Genomic DNA, 14367 nt, shown 5'->3' on the forward strand with positions numbered 1-14367 from the left:
ATATATATATATATATATATATATATATATATATATATATATATATATGTATATAAATGTTTGCGTTTACACATTGTTTAGTGCAAAAGCAAAATAAATGCATTTGCAATTGCAGTAGCTAGGCTAATATTACAAAATTATTATTATTATATATAACATATAAAAAAAATCTAGGCTAAATATACTAGACGAAATTAAATTTAAATTTAAAAAATATACAAAATTATGGAAAAATAAATAATCAATTGTAAAATATAAAATATGTACTCTCTCGTTAAAAAACGACAGGCTGCAGTGATAAGTCTGCACTGTTGCGGCATTATTTGCACAAAAGCCGTATTTGATACTAAACCAGTCACTTTTACTCAGCTGGGTAAAGATAGAAAGAAAGGGACTTTTATTAAATTATCCTGAATGAGGGTTTAAATTGACTACTTTTATTCAGCTAAAAATGTTCTATAGGCTAATTTATTATAATATACTATATTAGTTATTATCACTTGATACATTAGATTACACCAACATATCCACTTTTTACAATCCAGAATGGATTGATAACACTGGGTTTTAAACACTATTTAAATATAGTGCTTTTCTTTTTACGTTCTTTACCCTGTGTGTCAATACATTAATTTATCAATAGTTCTGTCTGTGTCTATCCATACATAGACAGACAGACAGACAGACAGACTAGAATGTAAAATGATTTCAAATGATAATTAAAAACAGTTTTTACTATATTCTCCTTATGGTCAGTGTGGGCTGTCAGACAAGGTCACAGATCTGTCAGAATAGAATAGAATGTGAATGGAGTATCATCAGTGCTAAAAAGATAAATGTATATATATATATATATATATATATATATATATATATATATATATATATATATATATATATATATATATAAACAAATATTTTTTGTCCCAGTGCACTGATGACACTCAAGTTTAATATATACTGTTATATATACATATATTAAACCCGTTCTACAGTTTGTGTTGCGAGTTCAATAAAGATGAAAGCCTAAATGAATCATTTGTAAACGTCATCTAAGTGATTTAAGCAACAGATGATCAAGCCTAGGAGAAGCAGCAGTAACTGTGTCTGGGCTATACAAAGACTGTAACTGCCAGAGAGTTAATCGCGTGTAAATACTGCAGGCGCGCGGCAAATCTGTAGGCTTGGCTTTGGCCTCGAGCGCCAAGTTCGCCACTGAAGTGGAAACTCCAAATAAGGCCATGATCCGGCCACGCCCCTCGCTGTCTGTATTTGGTTCGTGAGTTTCCGGTTAAGAGCTGCAAAGTGGAAAAGCGATCGGAACCCGCAGCCATTAAAGCAACCGCAGAGGGCAAAACGTCATGGGTTTCACCAATTTAGAAACCAGGGAGAAAATATCTTATCTGATACTTTTAGAAGAAATAATAATAATAAAAAAACTGTCCCATGTTACAAATGTTTACAAACTTTGTTTAGGCAGAATAACAGTGAAGGGGAAGCACAGACCCTGGCAGCCAGTGATTCACACATGCATGCTAAAGACCCCTGAAACAAGATATTTTTAATTAAAATAAATAAAGAATACATTAATAAATAATTATTTGAGATGCTTGTTTTATTCAAAGTGTACTATACATGGCATGGTTACAATGCAAAACAAAATTAAGTAAATAAATTATATTTTAGATGTTTGTTTAATTTAAAGTTTACTGTGCATGGCATGGTAACAATGCAAAATAAATATAATTTAAGAAGCTTATTTAATTTAAAATATACTATATGGCATGGTTACAATGCAAACAACAACAATAATAATATAAAAACAACAATAAAAACAACAACAACAACACACCTCGCTATATATTATTATACATAGAAGAAAATAGAAAAAGATGACATACTTGTCTGTGTGTAATCCTATTAGGAGGCCAGGGTGGCCCATGAGATTTCCCACGTGTCCAACTAAAATTCCTCAGTCCTCATCCAAGCCAATCACAGGCCCAGCGCTCCTATTACCCAGCGACAGTAGAAGTCCAGCCTGCCATGCATGCGCTGAAACGCTCAGAAGATGCTGATGCAATAGACAGAGTGATGAGGTAACAATTTGTACCCGAGACCCGCTTGACATGTGTACGTTGGCCTCGAGCCTAATAAATGATGTACCAAAAATGTGTTCAAAATAATAACTTCATACCCCCCCCCCCCCACACACACACAAACTCCAAACCAGAGGCCTACGTTGCTGTAATACACAGACACGATGATCACATGATCTTTGGTTACATCGCCACATAATCTATTATCAAGTTTGGATACAGTGTATCTACAATTTAATAATTTAAAACCTCACAAAAATAAATAAATAAATAAATAAACTACAAACTTAAAGTATATAAAAATGGCATTTGATATTTTATTATTAAACACCCCCAAAAAAAATTCTGTCATCATTTACCAATGCTGGGCCCCATTGACTTCCACTGTAATTTTTTCCATATTATAGAAGCCAATGGGTACCGTCAGCTGTTTGGTTAACCACATTTTCAAAATATCTCCTTTTGTGTTCAGCAGAAGAAAGAAACTCACACAGGTTTGGAACAACTTGACAATTTTAATTTTTGCCTGAACTGTCCCTTTAAGTGTTGAAATACTTTTTGGGTCATATGCATATATCCATATAAAGACAATTCATCAACTGCATCCATTCATCCAATGAACAACTCCCTCAGTTAACCTCATGGCGTCCCCAGTAATCCCCAACAACCGTACGACTGCCAAATCAACAACACTCCATTCTGAACTCTGGAATGATCCGCCTTGGCAATTGATACATAAACAGTGTAGTAGTATTAGCTGACAGATATGGCCTAATGAAGTAAAAACGGGGTGTGTGGGAGGGGGTCTGAATCATGCTGTGTGTTCTGGGGTCCACGATAAATAAACACACAGACTGATGCACACTCGAGGGGATCTCCAAAGGCTAATTTCTACTCAATGTGCAAGATGCACCGTGTGTGTAGGTGAGCTGCTAAAATGACGCTGTGGATCTGTCACTGGGGGAATCTGAAGGGGATCTCCCCCCACTCCCACTTTCTATCCCAGACGTGAATATATGATCTGATCCAATCAGGATGGGAATGTGTCACTGCTCGAGGAGCCAAGAATGTTAACAATGCATCAGGCCGTCTCTGAGCTACACTTGATATCTGCTGTTGTCACATTAAATGGCTGTGAATCAGTACTGTGCTAAAATAAGGTCTCTCTATTCAGAGACAAATTGTGTAGTATCTGTTAAAATAACTTTTCTAAATGAGGACTCCGTCATTCATACCAAATGAGGAAATACACATGTACTTCATTAGCATAGAGGCAGCAAGTGCTGAAAAATAGAATGGAGACATTGTAATTTGAATATTACTTTTTATAGACCAAAATAGAGGAAGTAAACTGTATTTCCACTGACTGAACCCGTGACGTGTGCCAGCACTTGTGTGTCCTGATGATGAGGCTGTCAGTGTGCATTCAACAGCACAAAACAAACAATCATTTTCATATGGCTGATATCTGAAAACAACCATAACCAAGTGCTTCTCAACCTGCATAGGTTTAATACTAGATCACAATTAAGGAAAAAATTATTCTAAAGATTTTTGCTACCTGCTTAAATATTTTACAACTTGGCATAGTAAAAAAGAAAAAAAGTTTTTTTTTTTTTTTTTTTTTTTATTATTTTACATGACTTTTCCATGCCTAAATCAACAAATGGAGCTTTTTAAAAAACAATTGATCTGTTTTTGTTAATTTTATTTTTGATTTAATTATTAAATCAGTGCCTGCTGGGTTCATCATGAAAACGGAGATTTGATCAGAAAAACAGAACTATTTTATTTTAAGTGCTGTACATTCACACTAAACGAATAAACATAGCTTGTGCAGAAAAGACAGAAAAATACAACAACAAATAAAAGTCAAGCATAGATATATTTCATTATAGAACTGATTGCTGCTATCCATATAGCTCTACAAAATCTTAAGAAGCAATGTAAGGTAATGCTTTATTGTGTCTTTGTAACATGTACTTACTATTATAATGGCAACAAATAATGCACAATTATATGCAAGTAACCCTAAACCAAACCCTAACCCTATATAGTAACTTAATGTTTGTTAATTAATATTACTCAGTACTTAAATGTATAAGTACACTGTAACAAGGACGCCTTCACATATAGTGTAACCCAATATAAATCATGCTGTACTTACATTGATACAGACATTTTTGACAAATTTTCACAGCAGTCCTCCTGAAATTGGACGTTTAAGTTAGGTGACCCTATAAAAGAATTCGGACATTTTTAAATGTTCATCCTTGTGTAGCTGTTGACACTTGTCTCCTCGGTGCCTGATCCCAACTGTTCTTTCAGGGATGCAAAACAGACGAGGGAATTCCCTGTGCATAGGAACAGCACGGTCTGTCAGGGCACTTTCCTAAGGGAAGCCTTTTCATGGAGTCCAGACTGGAAAATCTGCCCAACAGCTGTCGAGCTGCGCGTGTGTTTTTATTTCCGCTACTATTATGAGCGAGCACGCTGTACAATGAATGATTGACTGGAGTTTGACTGTGGAACGGTTGCGGGCTGAAAAGGACTCCCCTCATGCATTTTGCATGTAGGGATTCCGGGGAAGCGTTCGCTTATCCTAGATCTTGATCTCGCTAATTTCAATATGCGGCGGAAAAACACAAGGCCGCAACGGGTGTCTAATCAAATTAGTTGTGTGTGTTTCCAGGCTGCGCGAGGGACATTTCCAGTAGCTGTTCCTCGTTGCTATTATATCCCAGAGCCGAGGCTTATTCCTACAGGCTGATGGGAAGATTATTCATATAAATAATGGAACACTTACTGTATTTAGGGACTGTCAGATGGTACAATACAGTCTGTTCTGTACAGTGCTTATGGGACAGGACGGCATGCAAAGCAATCGTAAAAGCTTGTGTAAAAAAAAAAAACTAAAGTTAAAACTTTAATAAATGGGATAAAAAGTCATCAGTGTTATTATTTGTTAATTATGTATTTATAAGAAGTCACTTGAAAGACAGAAACACACACTCACACACACATATATAATTGTCCTTGGAGCACAAAACCAGTCATAAATGGCACGGCATGGGTATAATTGAAGCAATAGCCAACAATACATTGTATGGGTCAAAATTATACAATTTTATAAAATAAAATTATTATAAATTTGTCTCTTAATTCTAAACAATCTGAGCCTAATATGAAGTATGGGCAAACAATTATTTTATTTTATTTTAGTAATGTCTGCTATTCAGATTACTCTAAATGTAGATTAGTTGCATTAAAATGCAATGAAATATATATTTAATAATCTATTTATAATAAATACAGTAATATTCTGTTAAAACTCTTGTGTGTGTATATATATATATATATATATATATATATATATATTGGGGAAACTATGTGTGTAGTATTCAGTTCAGTCAATAAATAAAAAAGATAAAATCACCTTCAGAACCTTTAACCTTCATAATCTGACTTTTAACCTGTTAACAAGACATAACTCATGGCTGATCTACTTTCACTACCTGCTGACCTTCAGAAGTATTAATTAATCAGAAAATATTTACTTATGTGGCTAGTGCAGCATCTCTGACCTTTCTGTTCTGCCGTTCCCTGAGAAGCTTGAGGAACTGAACTTCTTGGATTTGATGTGTGTGTGTGTGTGTGAGAGAAAGACCACTGAAGTCTGAGAAAATAAACAAATGCAAACAGGACAAACTGATCAATGAGTTCATGCAGGGGACATGGTGAGACTCACCAAAGACTGGCTTAACCAGCCGCGGCACAAAGACCTGCAGGAGCCCTGCGTGTGTGTGTGTGTGTGTGTGGCGCTAGAGGTCGGGGGATGTGAGAGAAATGATCTGCCCGTCTGTGAAAGTATGAATGCATGTGAGAGCGTGCCAGAGCATGTGTGTGTGTGTGTGTGATGAGACACTATTGCCTGCTCAATTAAACCACTAACCTACATTGATCATATCCACATCAAAGTACCTTCCCTAAATCCCGGCCCTTTTTTCCAGACATCTGGTGTATTGATATCAAACTGTCCTCTGAGAGAAAAGCTCAAGTAAAGCTGAAGGTTTTTTTTTTTTCAGAGACGAGCTTTTGTGACCCAGCCTCACACACTGGAGTGAAGCGGAGAGGCATTACATGTTATACACATTCTGAATCATTACAGACTTCACACAGTACAGTACATGCATTATGATGCACAATACAACAATTAATAGCTTGTGTGATTTAAACAGTGCGTATAGTAACATATGGCCCAGTACATTATTAACTATTACTTTTACATATAATTATATAAATATAATTCTGCAACAAGTGAACAGGGATTACATGCTATAAATAATATTCTAGAATAAAATGAATGAATAACAGCAGCAGAATCAGAAGAAAAGAAAGCAGAACATTTATTAATATAGAGTATATCATATTTATTTATTTGTTTAGTCATAGTTATATATAATTACTATATTTACAATACCAACAGTATTAATAATAATTAATAATAATAAACATACAGCTGTTAATAATAATAATTCTGAATATATTTTATTATTTTGTAATATTATTATTATTGAAACTCACACACATATACACACCTTTTTGAATAATTTTCTTTAATTATTATTGCAATTATTATAATTAAGTCTCATTTTTGTTCTATGAATTAATATACAAAATGTAGATAAACCCATACTGATCCATATATTACTGTTGTATGCATGTTATAATGTTATAGTACTGCAGTTGCTGTGCTATTGTAAACATGTCTGAGATAAATTGAAACTAGTTATTGCGGAATAGTCGGCCTTTGTTTTGCATGTCTATAATTATTACATAAGCCTGCTCAGAAATAGCCTTCTACGAAAATGCTTTGCCCAATTTAAACCGAACGTTAATTTTGGGCGAGACTAAACCCGCTTTTGTCTGAGAAACCCAGAGAGGTGAATTTACAAAAAGTTCATTTTCCTTTTATTGTGAACGTGTGCATATGTGAAACCGCAATAATAATAAAAAACGTCTCGGTGTGAACCCGTGCCCCTTCTGTCTGTCCCGAAGTAACACGCGCAGAGTATTTTGGTCGTAATTCCACTGTGGCTTCCGGCTGAGTTGTGGCCTCGACACCCCCCCCCCCTTACTTCCTCTATTGGCCCTGACGTACTTCCTGCCTCCAGTTTGACTCTTTCCACACACTCTCTCTGAAGTGTGACAGCGCTGAAGCTACTTTACCACCTCTGTTTCTGTCCATCTTTTATTTTCCACCCGTCTCGATCTTTCACACACGGCCTGCGAAATTGGCATGAAGTCATGATGTTGAACCTCCAGTGCATGTCTGACCTCAGAGCATTACTGCTGGTTTGTGTGGTGTAGAGCTGTCTGGAAGAGTCCGGGCCGGCTCACACTGCCAAGAAAACAGGAATGCGACACAAGTGAGGGTGGATTATGTAAGAAAGCCAGGGAAACAGACTGTCCATTTCAGGCAGAATCAGGCAGGCAGGCCATGGGATAGTATGCCTATGAGCAGCCGTAGTGGTGTGTGTGAGTGTGTGCACACGTGATTTGACTCTATCTTGTCTTTGTGATCTGGAAGTATTGAGTTCTGTCTTCAAATCTGTTGAGCTGCCCACCTAGATGGTATTTTAAGGCATTATATCGGTGTTGTCAAAGTTTGAAGGCTGGACGTTGCTTCCTCATTTTAACCAAAGCCTGCATCACATGTCCTTCGAGGAAAACCCAATCCCAGAATACACTGCAAAAACTCCATCCAAAAGGGTGGATGAGTAGAAAACAATGCAGATTATAAATATATTTAACTCAAGACCCAAATGTGTTGGTAACATCTAAATGTAATTATTTGAACCAATAAGTGTTTGTACCACATCTTTCTATGCTAATAAAAGCATTGTTAGCTTAGCAACATGCTACCATCAAACTGCTGGAATCACTTGCAGAGCACATAAAATAAAGCATTTAAAGGCATAGTTTACAAAAAAATAATAATAAATATCACTCACCCTCAAGCCATCATAGGTGTATATGACTTTCTTCTTTCAGACGAATAGAATCAGATTTATATAAAAAAAATGTCCTTGCTCTTCCAAGCTTTATGATGGCAGTGGATGGGTCGAGATTTTGAAGTCCAAAAAAGTGCATCCATCCATCCTAAAAAGTGCTCCACATCGATCAGTGGGATTAATATAGGCCTTCTGAAGTGAATCGATTTGTTTGTGTAAGAGAAATTTCCAAATTTAAAACCATATATAACATAAGCTCTAGCTTCTGCTAACTGTTGTGCGTGTGTTCATGAGAGATTGGCACCTCCAGCGGATTACGAAGGATGTAGACGTAGCGTGAAAAATACCAGTCTCACAAGAAGCAAGTTTTGATTATTGCAAAGGAAAACCAGTCTCCTCTGGGCTAGGCCAAAAAGTCAGTCTACAGCTAACAGTGTGTGAGAGAAATAACTCTCCACACCAGCAGGTGGCAGTAGTCTATATTGGTCACTTAAAAATGACAACCAAAATTAGGGCTGCATATAAACGAAGCACCTCTTGCTCACCATTTTCAATATCAATCAAATCGATCATTTTCTTCATTGCAGACATCCATGTTGTTATGAAAAGATGTGTGCATTGGCATTCCTAGATGAAGATGAATAAATGGCTTCTCTCTGGGCACTCTTAACTTTAAGTACCTTTTAATAGTAAATAAGGTACAAAATGTTCCCAGTCATGCACAGAAAGGTCAGCTCTTTTGTTGAGCACTCCATACTTAACGATGGCGGTTCTGTATGTAGGCAGCACACTACAGCAGGTTCTGGAACAGAGCTAGAGTGCGGGAGAAATTCCTTTTCTTTCCCATTAATATTTACAACATTTAATATACATGGTGCTCACATTCAGAAAAAGAAGTCTTGATAGGACTATGACCTTTATTTAGATTTTTATGAACGTGATATTACATCAAACACATTCCTACAAGTTACAATTCAGACATGGGGAAACAACACAATTCATCTTTTATTAGTTTAATATTCACCTAAATATTAATATGTCTAAATACATTAATTCTTGATATAGTATCAGAATTGGGACAAATTGAGCCACGGAGTGTGTGAAGGCCAGAGGTCAAAGTTGAGCCGCAGGCTGGAGGTGTCCTAGTCCTTGTGGTTTTGGGTGAGGAACTGAAGAGAAGCCACTGGTCCAGACAGACCAAACCTCTTAACAAAAGCCTGCAGATCCCAGTTACCTAGAACACCAACAACAAAGCCTTTCACCGCTCTTGTGTGTGACTGTATGCTACAAGAAAATAATAACAAGAAAATCAATGCTGGAAAATTATGGGCTCAAACTATTGCATGAGTTCTTTCAAGCATATGTGCCACAAGATGAAAAAAAAAAGTTTTTTATAATTTAATAATTAGTTGAATGAATGAATACGTACATACATGCATATTACCATTATATTTGGTTATCATTTCAATATGTATATATATTGACATTTAAACATAAATAAAAAATAATTAGTATTATTATTCAGTAGTTTTTTTAAATATTGCTATTGTTTTTATTTATTGATATACTGTACATGAATACATTTGTGTTTTATATTACTACCGTTATTTATTTCTTTACTGCTGTAGATAAACAAATAAATAAACATTTAGTGTTATTATCGCTACCTTTTTGTTCCTCTATTGCTGTTCATGAATTAATAAACAAACAAACAAATAGATAGATAAATGTGATTTCAATAAATCAAATATTTTGTGTAAGGTGTTATCTATTTATTTATTTATTTGTTCATTGCTGTAAATTGAATGAATCAAATTTATCGTCATCATTATTAGATTGTGTTATTATTGCTATTATAACATATTTGTTTCTTTGTTGCTGTACATAAACCAATAAACAACAGAAGAAATAAAATCAATAATACAAATCAATAAATATCATATATTAATGTGTCAGGTAGCCTTCCTGTAACTCGAAAGTAGAGCATGGTCCTAGCAGCTCCAAGCTCATAAAGCATGAACTGATCAAATGTGCATCCAATGCAATGAATACAATGCAAGTTGCTGTGGACAAAAGTGTAAATGTAGCTAAATGTATTATTTTTAGTAATTTTTTTTTTTTTACCACAAGATAAAGAAATAACAAGAAAAGTGCTTAGCACTGTAATAGATTTTATACTGATGCAGGCTTTTGTCACAAACCTCAACCCACTGTCATTTTCATCACGTGTAACAACCTGTGTCCCTTTTACTATTATCTATGCTTTTCAAGAGTTTTCCCGTGCCTGAGCTTCAATGTAGTCATTACAAACGGTAAGTGAACGTGTTTAATGGAGAATCTTGTAATGGCGCACGTGTCTCAGGGCCTTGGTGGGCTGTGAATCACTGCGAGCGTCTCATCTCTAAATAAAACACACAGCCTGTCACAGCGCTGGAGGTGGCAACATGAGAGAGAGCGTTTTGGCAGGACAACCAGATAAATACCAGACGTAACTCCGGCTGCTATGACAATATCACTTCTCCAATTCCGGCAATAACCACATTCCTAAAAGCAAATGTGAAATCACATTTGGAATAAAGCGCCAACAAGACTGCGTCCAAGACTGAAAATGCTAAGTTCTGAATTTAGAGGCTCTTTAATTAATCTTTGTGTACATCAAGCAAACTGGTGAAATCTTTACAAAACTAGGCGAAGTCTATGAGATATTTAGAAGGTATTTGTAAAACGGACAAATAAATAAATTAAATAATACTTTGTCCCTTCAACCAATCAAAAGTATATTGCAGAACAAAAGCAAAGCAGCAACAATGGCCATTAAAAAGGCAATTTCTTCCGCTAGCTGTGTGCACAGACAAACACGCGGCCGAGGCGGAAATGCTGTAGTGGTAAGGAGGGAAACCCCGTCCGTGCACACAGCACATGAACCACATCCTGGAAAGATCAAATGTGACTGTGTGTGTGTGTGTGTGTACTTGCTTGTATGTTTGAATGCAAGTGGGTGTGAGAGTTTGCAAGTGTGACTTTAAAGGAAAATGTCATGGTTGCTTTCCACCGCTTCTTGCGCCTTTATAGCTTTCCAGACACTGTCTATGAACAGCTATACCCATTTAACCTTACATTTATGCATTTAGGCAGATGCTTTTAGCCAAAGCAATGTCAAGGTACAGTATATACACTTTAGCAAGTTTGTTCCCTAGGAATTAAACTTGTGAACACAAAAGTTGGCTGCCTTGTACCTGTGCTTCAAAAGATGGTTCACCTGAAAATTATTTACTCACCTTGAAGTTGTTTCCAAACCTGTATGAGAAGATTGCGGATATTACTGGTAACGACACAATTCTTGGCAGCCATTGATTTTTCCATAGTATGGAAAAACGTAGTGGGGATCAGAAACTGTGTGGTTACCCACATTCTTCAAAATATAATTTTTCACGTGTGTGTGTGTGTTCAGTAGAAAAAAAGAAACTTGCACCGGTTTGGAACAACTTAAGGTTGAGTAAATCATGACAATTTTCATTTTTGAGTGTACTGTCCCTTTAAAATCTTCAACGTGCACTTGTAGTTTAAAGAAACTTAAAATAAAAACAAAATCTGTACTTGCAGATACAGTAATATTAATTAAATAAAAGGCTACTTGGTAGCTAAATTTGTTAGAACACCTGACAGATCTGAAAATACTGACCTTTTTTTGTAACCTCCAAAACATGATTTCATTTCATAATGCTCTGAGCACAGCAAATATCAGATGAAGTGTTTTTATCCACTTTTAACTTCACCTATATGTGTGTATATATATATATATATATATATATATATATATATATATATATATATATATATATATATATATATTCTATAACTGTTTTGTGGACTAAAGAAATGATACAGTAGCATCTTTTGTGTTCTGCACATGAAAGAAAATCATACAGATTTCAAATTGGTCAGTGAAGATATGTGTATAACTGTAAGTGCTGAATGTGAGATACAGTAGAGAGGTGTGTGTGAATGTGACTCTTGTGTTGTGTGTGAAGATGTCAGGTTTCCCTCTAATTGAGTGTTAGAAATGGAGTAAAGTGACCCGGCATTATGAGGTCATGTGACCTTTAGGCCTCTGGACCTGAGAACATGAGGAGATAATGTTCCGCCTCTGCAGATCACGACCCCTGTTTGACCCCACTACAGCCAGGGCATCTCACACACACGCGCACACACACACACACACACACACACACACACACACACACACACGTACCTGGCGACCAGCAGACACTCATCATCAGATGTAACACATAACCAACAGTCCTTATGTAGAGGAGCCTGAGACTATGCACTTTTTTAAAATGTTATTTTTTCAATAAAAACACACACACACACATTTGTTTTTGTGAAAAGTGGGGAAATCCCATAGGCTTAATGGTTTGTATACTGTACAAACTGTATATTCTATGGCCCTACACCTAACCCTCACAGGAAGCTACATTTTTACTTTCTCAAAAAAACTCATTCTGTATGGTTTATAAGCATTATGAAAACTGGGGACATGGGTTATGTCCTCATAAGTCACCCTCTCCTTGTAATACTTGTGTCATACACATGTCATTTTACAAAGTTGTGTCCTGATATATCACAAAAACAAGCACACACACACACACACACACACACACTTATGCAACAGTACTCCTGAGCAGAATGAAGGCATGTCTAGTCACATTTTAAACATTTTAATACACAAAAATAACAAAAAGCAATGCAATGGTCAAAGACATACAAGTTCTGTCATGAATCTCTAGATGGTGCAGGCTGATTGAGCTCGCTGCTCAACATTCAGATACTTAAGTATGGCTGTCAATGGGGACCAGAAACTGTTTGTCATACGCACTAGGTGAAAACTATTTTGTTTTGAAGAGAAATAACAAACTTGTCCTTAACAACACAGCCGATTTACCATTGAAGTCTGCAGGACAAAAATATGCAGGAAGAGTTCATACTATCCCTCCTGTATGAGCAACAGTATGACAGTGGTAGCAAACATCGCTAATGCAGACAGATCTAGATCAGGGGTACGAGTCTCCAACAACCGGACTGAATCACCACCAGTGAGTCACAACGAAACTATGCCTGGTTTATGACAACGTGACATCAGTTCAATCCAGCAAGTAGGCAAGTGTTTAGCTGACCTGTTTATGCACTGCTATAAAAATCGAAACATCATTCGATGTATACAGCTCATAGTTTATTCAGGACTCAAAAATAGGCTGGCGGGGAAGCCCCGATGTAAGCTGTGGTTAACTGGGGAAATAGACCATCAGTTTGGTCCTCTGGCCTCTGCTGCTATTGGTATCAGGTTATTAAGAGCTCTCGTTCGATGTCATCATGGAGTCAAGGAGGCGGAGAGTGTTGGCTAATGCGACGAATTACAAATGCTCTAAAAATAGCGTGCCTCTTTGTGTGTTTGGGTTAATTTAGTCTCTTTCCATTCCTCAATCTGTCGACTCATGGAAAACAGAGATAGGAAGTGGGGAGTGATGCGGCACTTTATTCCTCCACTCAACTCCACCCTTTCTTGTCTGTCTTTCGATTTGCGCAATACAGGAAACGCAGTCTGTAAGTTTGGTAAGTTATCTTGAGGCACACGTAAGGTATTCACTGTCGACGATGCGGCTGGACAGCAGTAAAGGAATAGTTGACCCAAAAACTCAACCTAAGGCCATTCAAGATGAGTTTGTTGCCTCATTGTAACAGATTTGAAGAAATGACATCACTTGTTCACCATTGGATCCTCTGCAGTGAATGGGTGCCGTCAGAATGAGAGTCCAAACAGCTGATTAAAACATCACAATAATCCACACCACTCATGTGAAGTGAAAAGCTGCATGTCTGTAAGAAACCAATCCATTATTAAGGTTCTTCTCAAATCATTAGTGCATATTTCTCTCATGATTTAGACAAGAATGGAGAAAACAATATTATGTATTGTGGACTAGTATTTTAGGGAGTTAAGAATGTTTTAATGATGGATTTGTTTCTTACAAACATGCATCTTTTTGCTTCACAAGAGGTTAACTGATGTGCTGTTAATTGAGAGTTCATTCTGACGGCACCCATTCACTGTAGAGGATCCATGAGTGAGCAAGTGATATAATGCTACATTTCTCCAAACCTGAAACAACTCAAACAAACTCACATTTTGGATGGCCTGCTTTAAAGTAATTTTCAGCATATTACATTTTTTTCCTTCACTAAAATATTAATGCAAT

The 14367-nt window shown here is 36.4% G+C and overlaps 1 protein-coding gene across 1 annotated transcript in view; it reads right to left on the minus strand.

Annotated features, from left to right (window-relative positions):
- Positions 1-9010: 9010 nt before the first annotated feature.
- The window catches only part of pebp4 (phosphatidylethanolamine binding protein 4), a 104444-nt gene continuing 99087 nt past the window's right edge, over positions 9011-14367 (minus strand). Inside the window, 1 exon segment of the mRNA XM_026269954.1 lies at positions 9011-9344. Coding sequence (XP_026125739.1) covers positions 9253-9344 — 92 coding nt within the window. The 3' untranslated portion in view covers positions 9011-9252.

This window comes from Carassius auratus, chromosome 8 (genome assembly GCF_003368295.1).
Source record: "Carassius auratus strain Wakin chromosome 8, ASM336829v1, whole genome shotgun sequence".
Taxonomy (NCBI): Eukaryota; Metazoa; Chordata; class Actinopteri; order Cypriniformes; family Cyprinidae; genus Carassius; species Carassius auratus.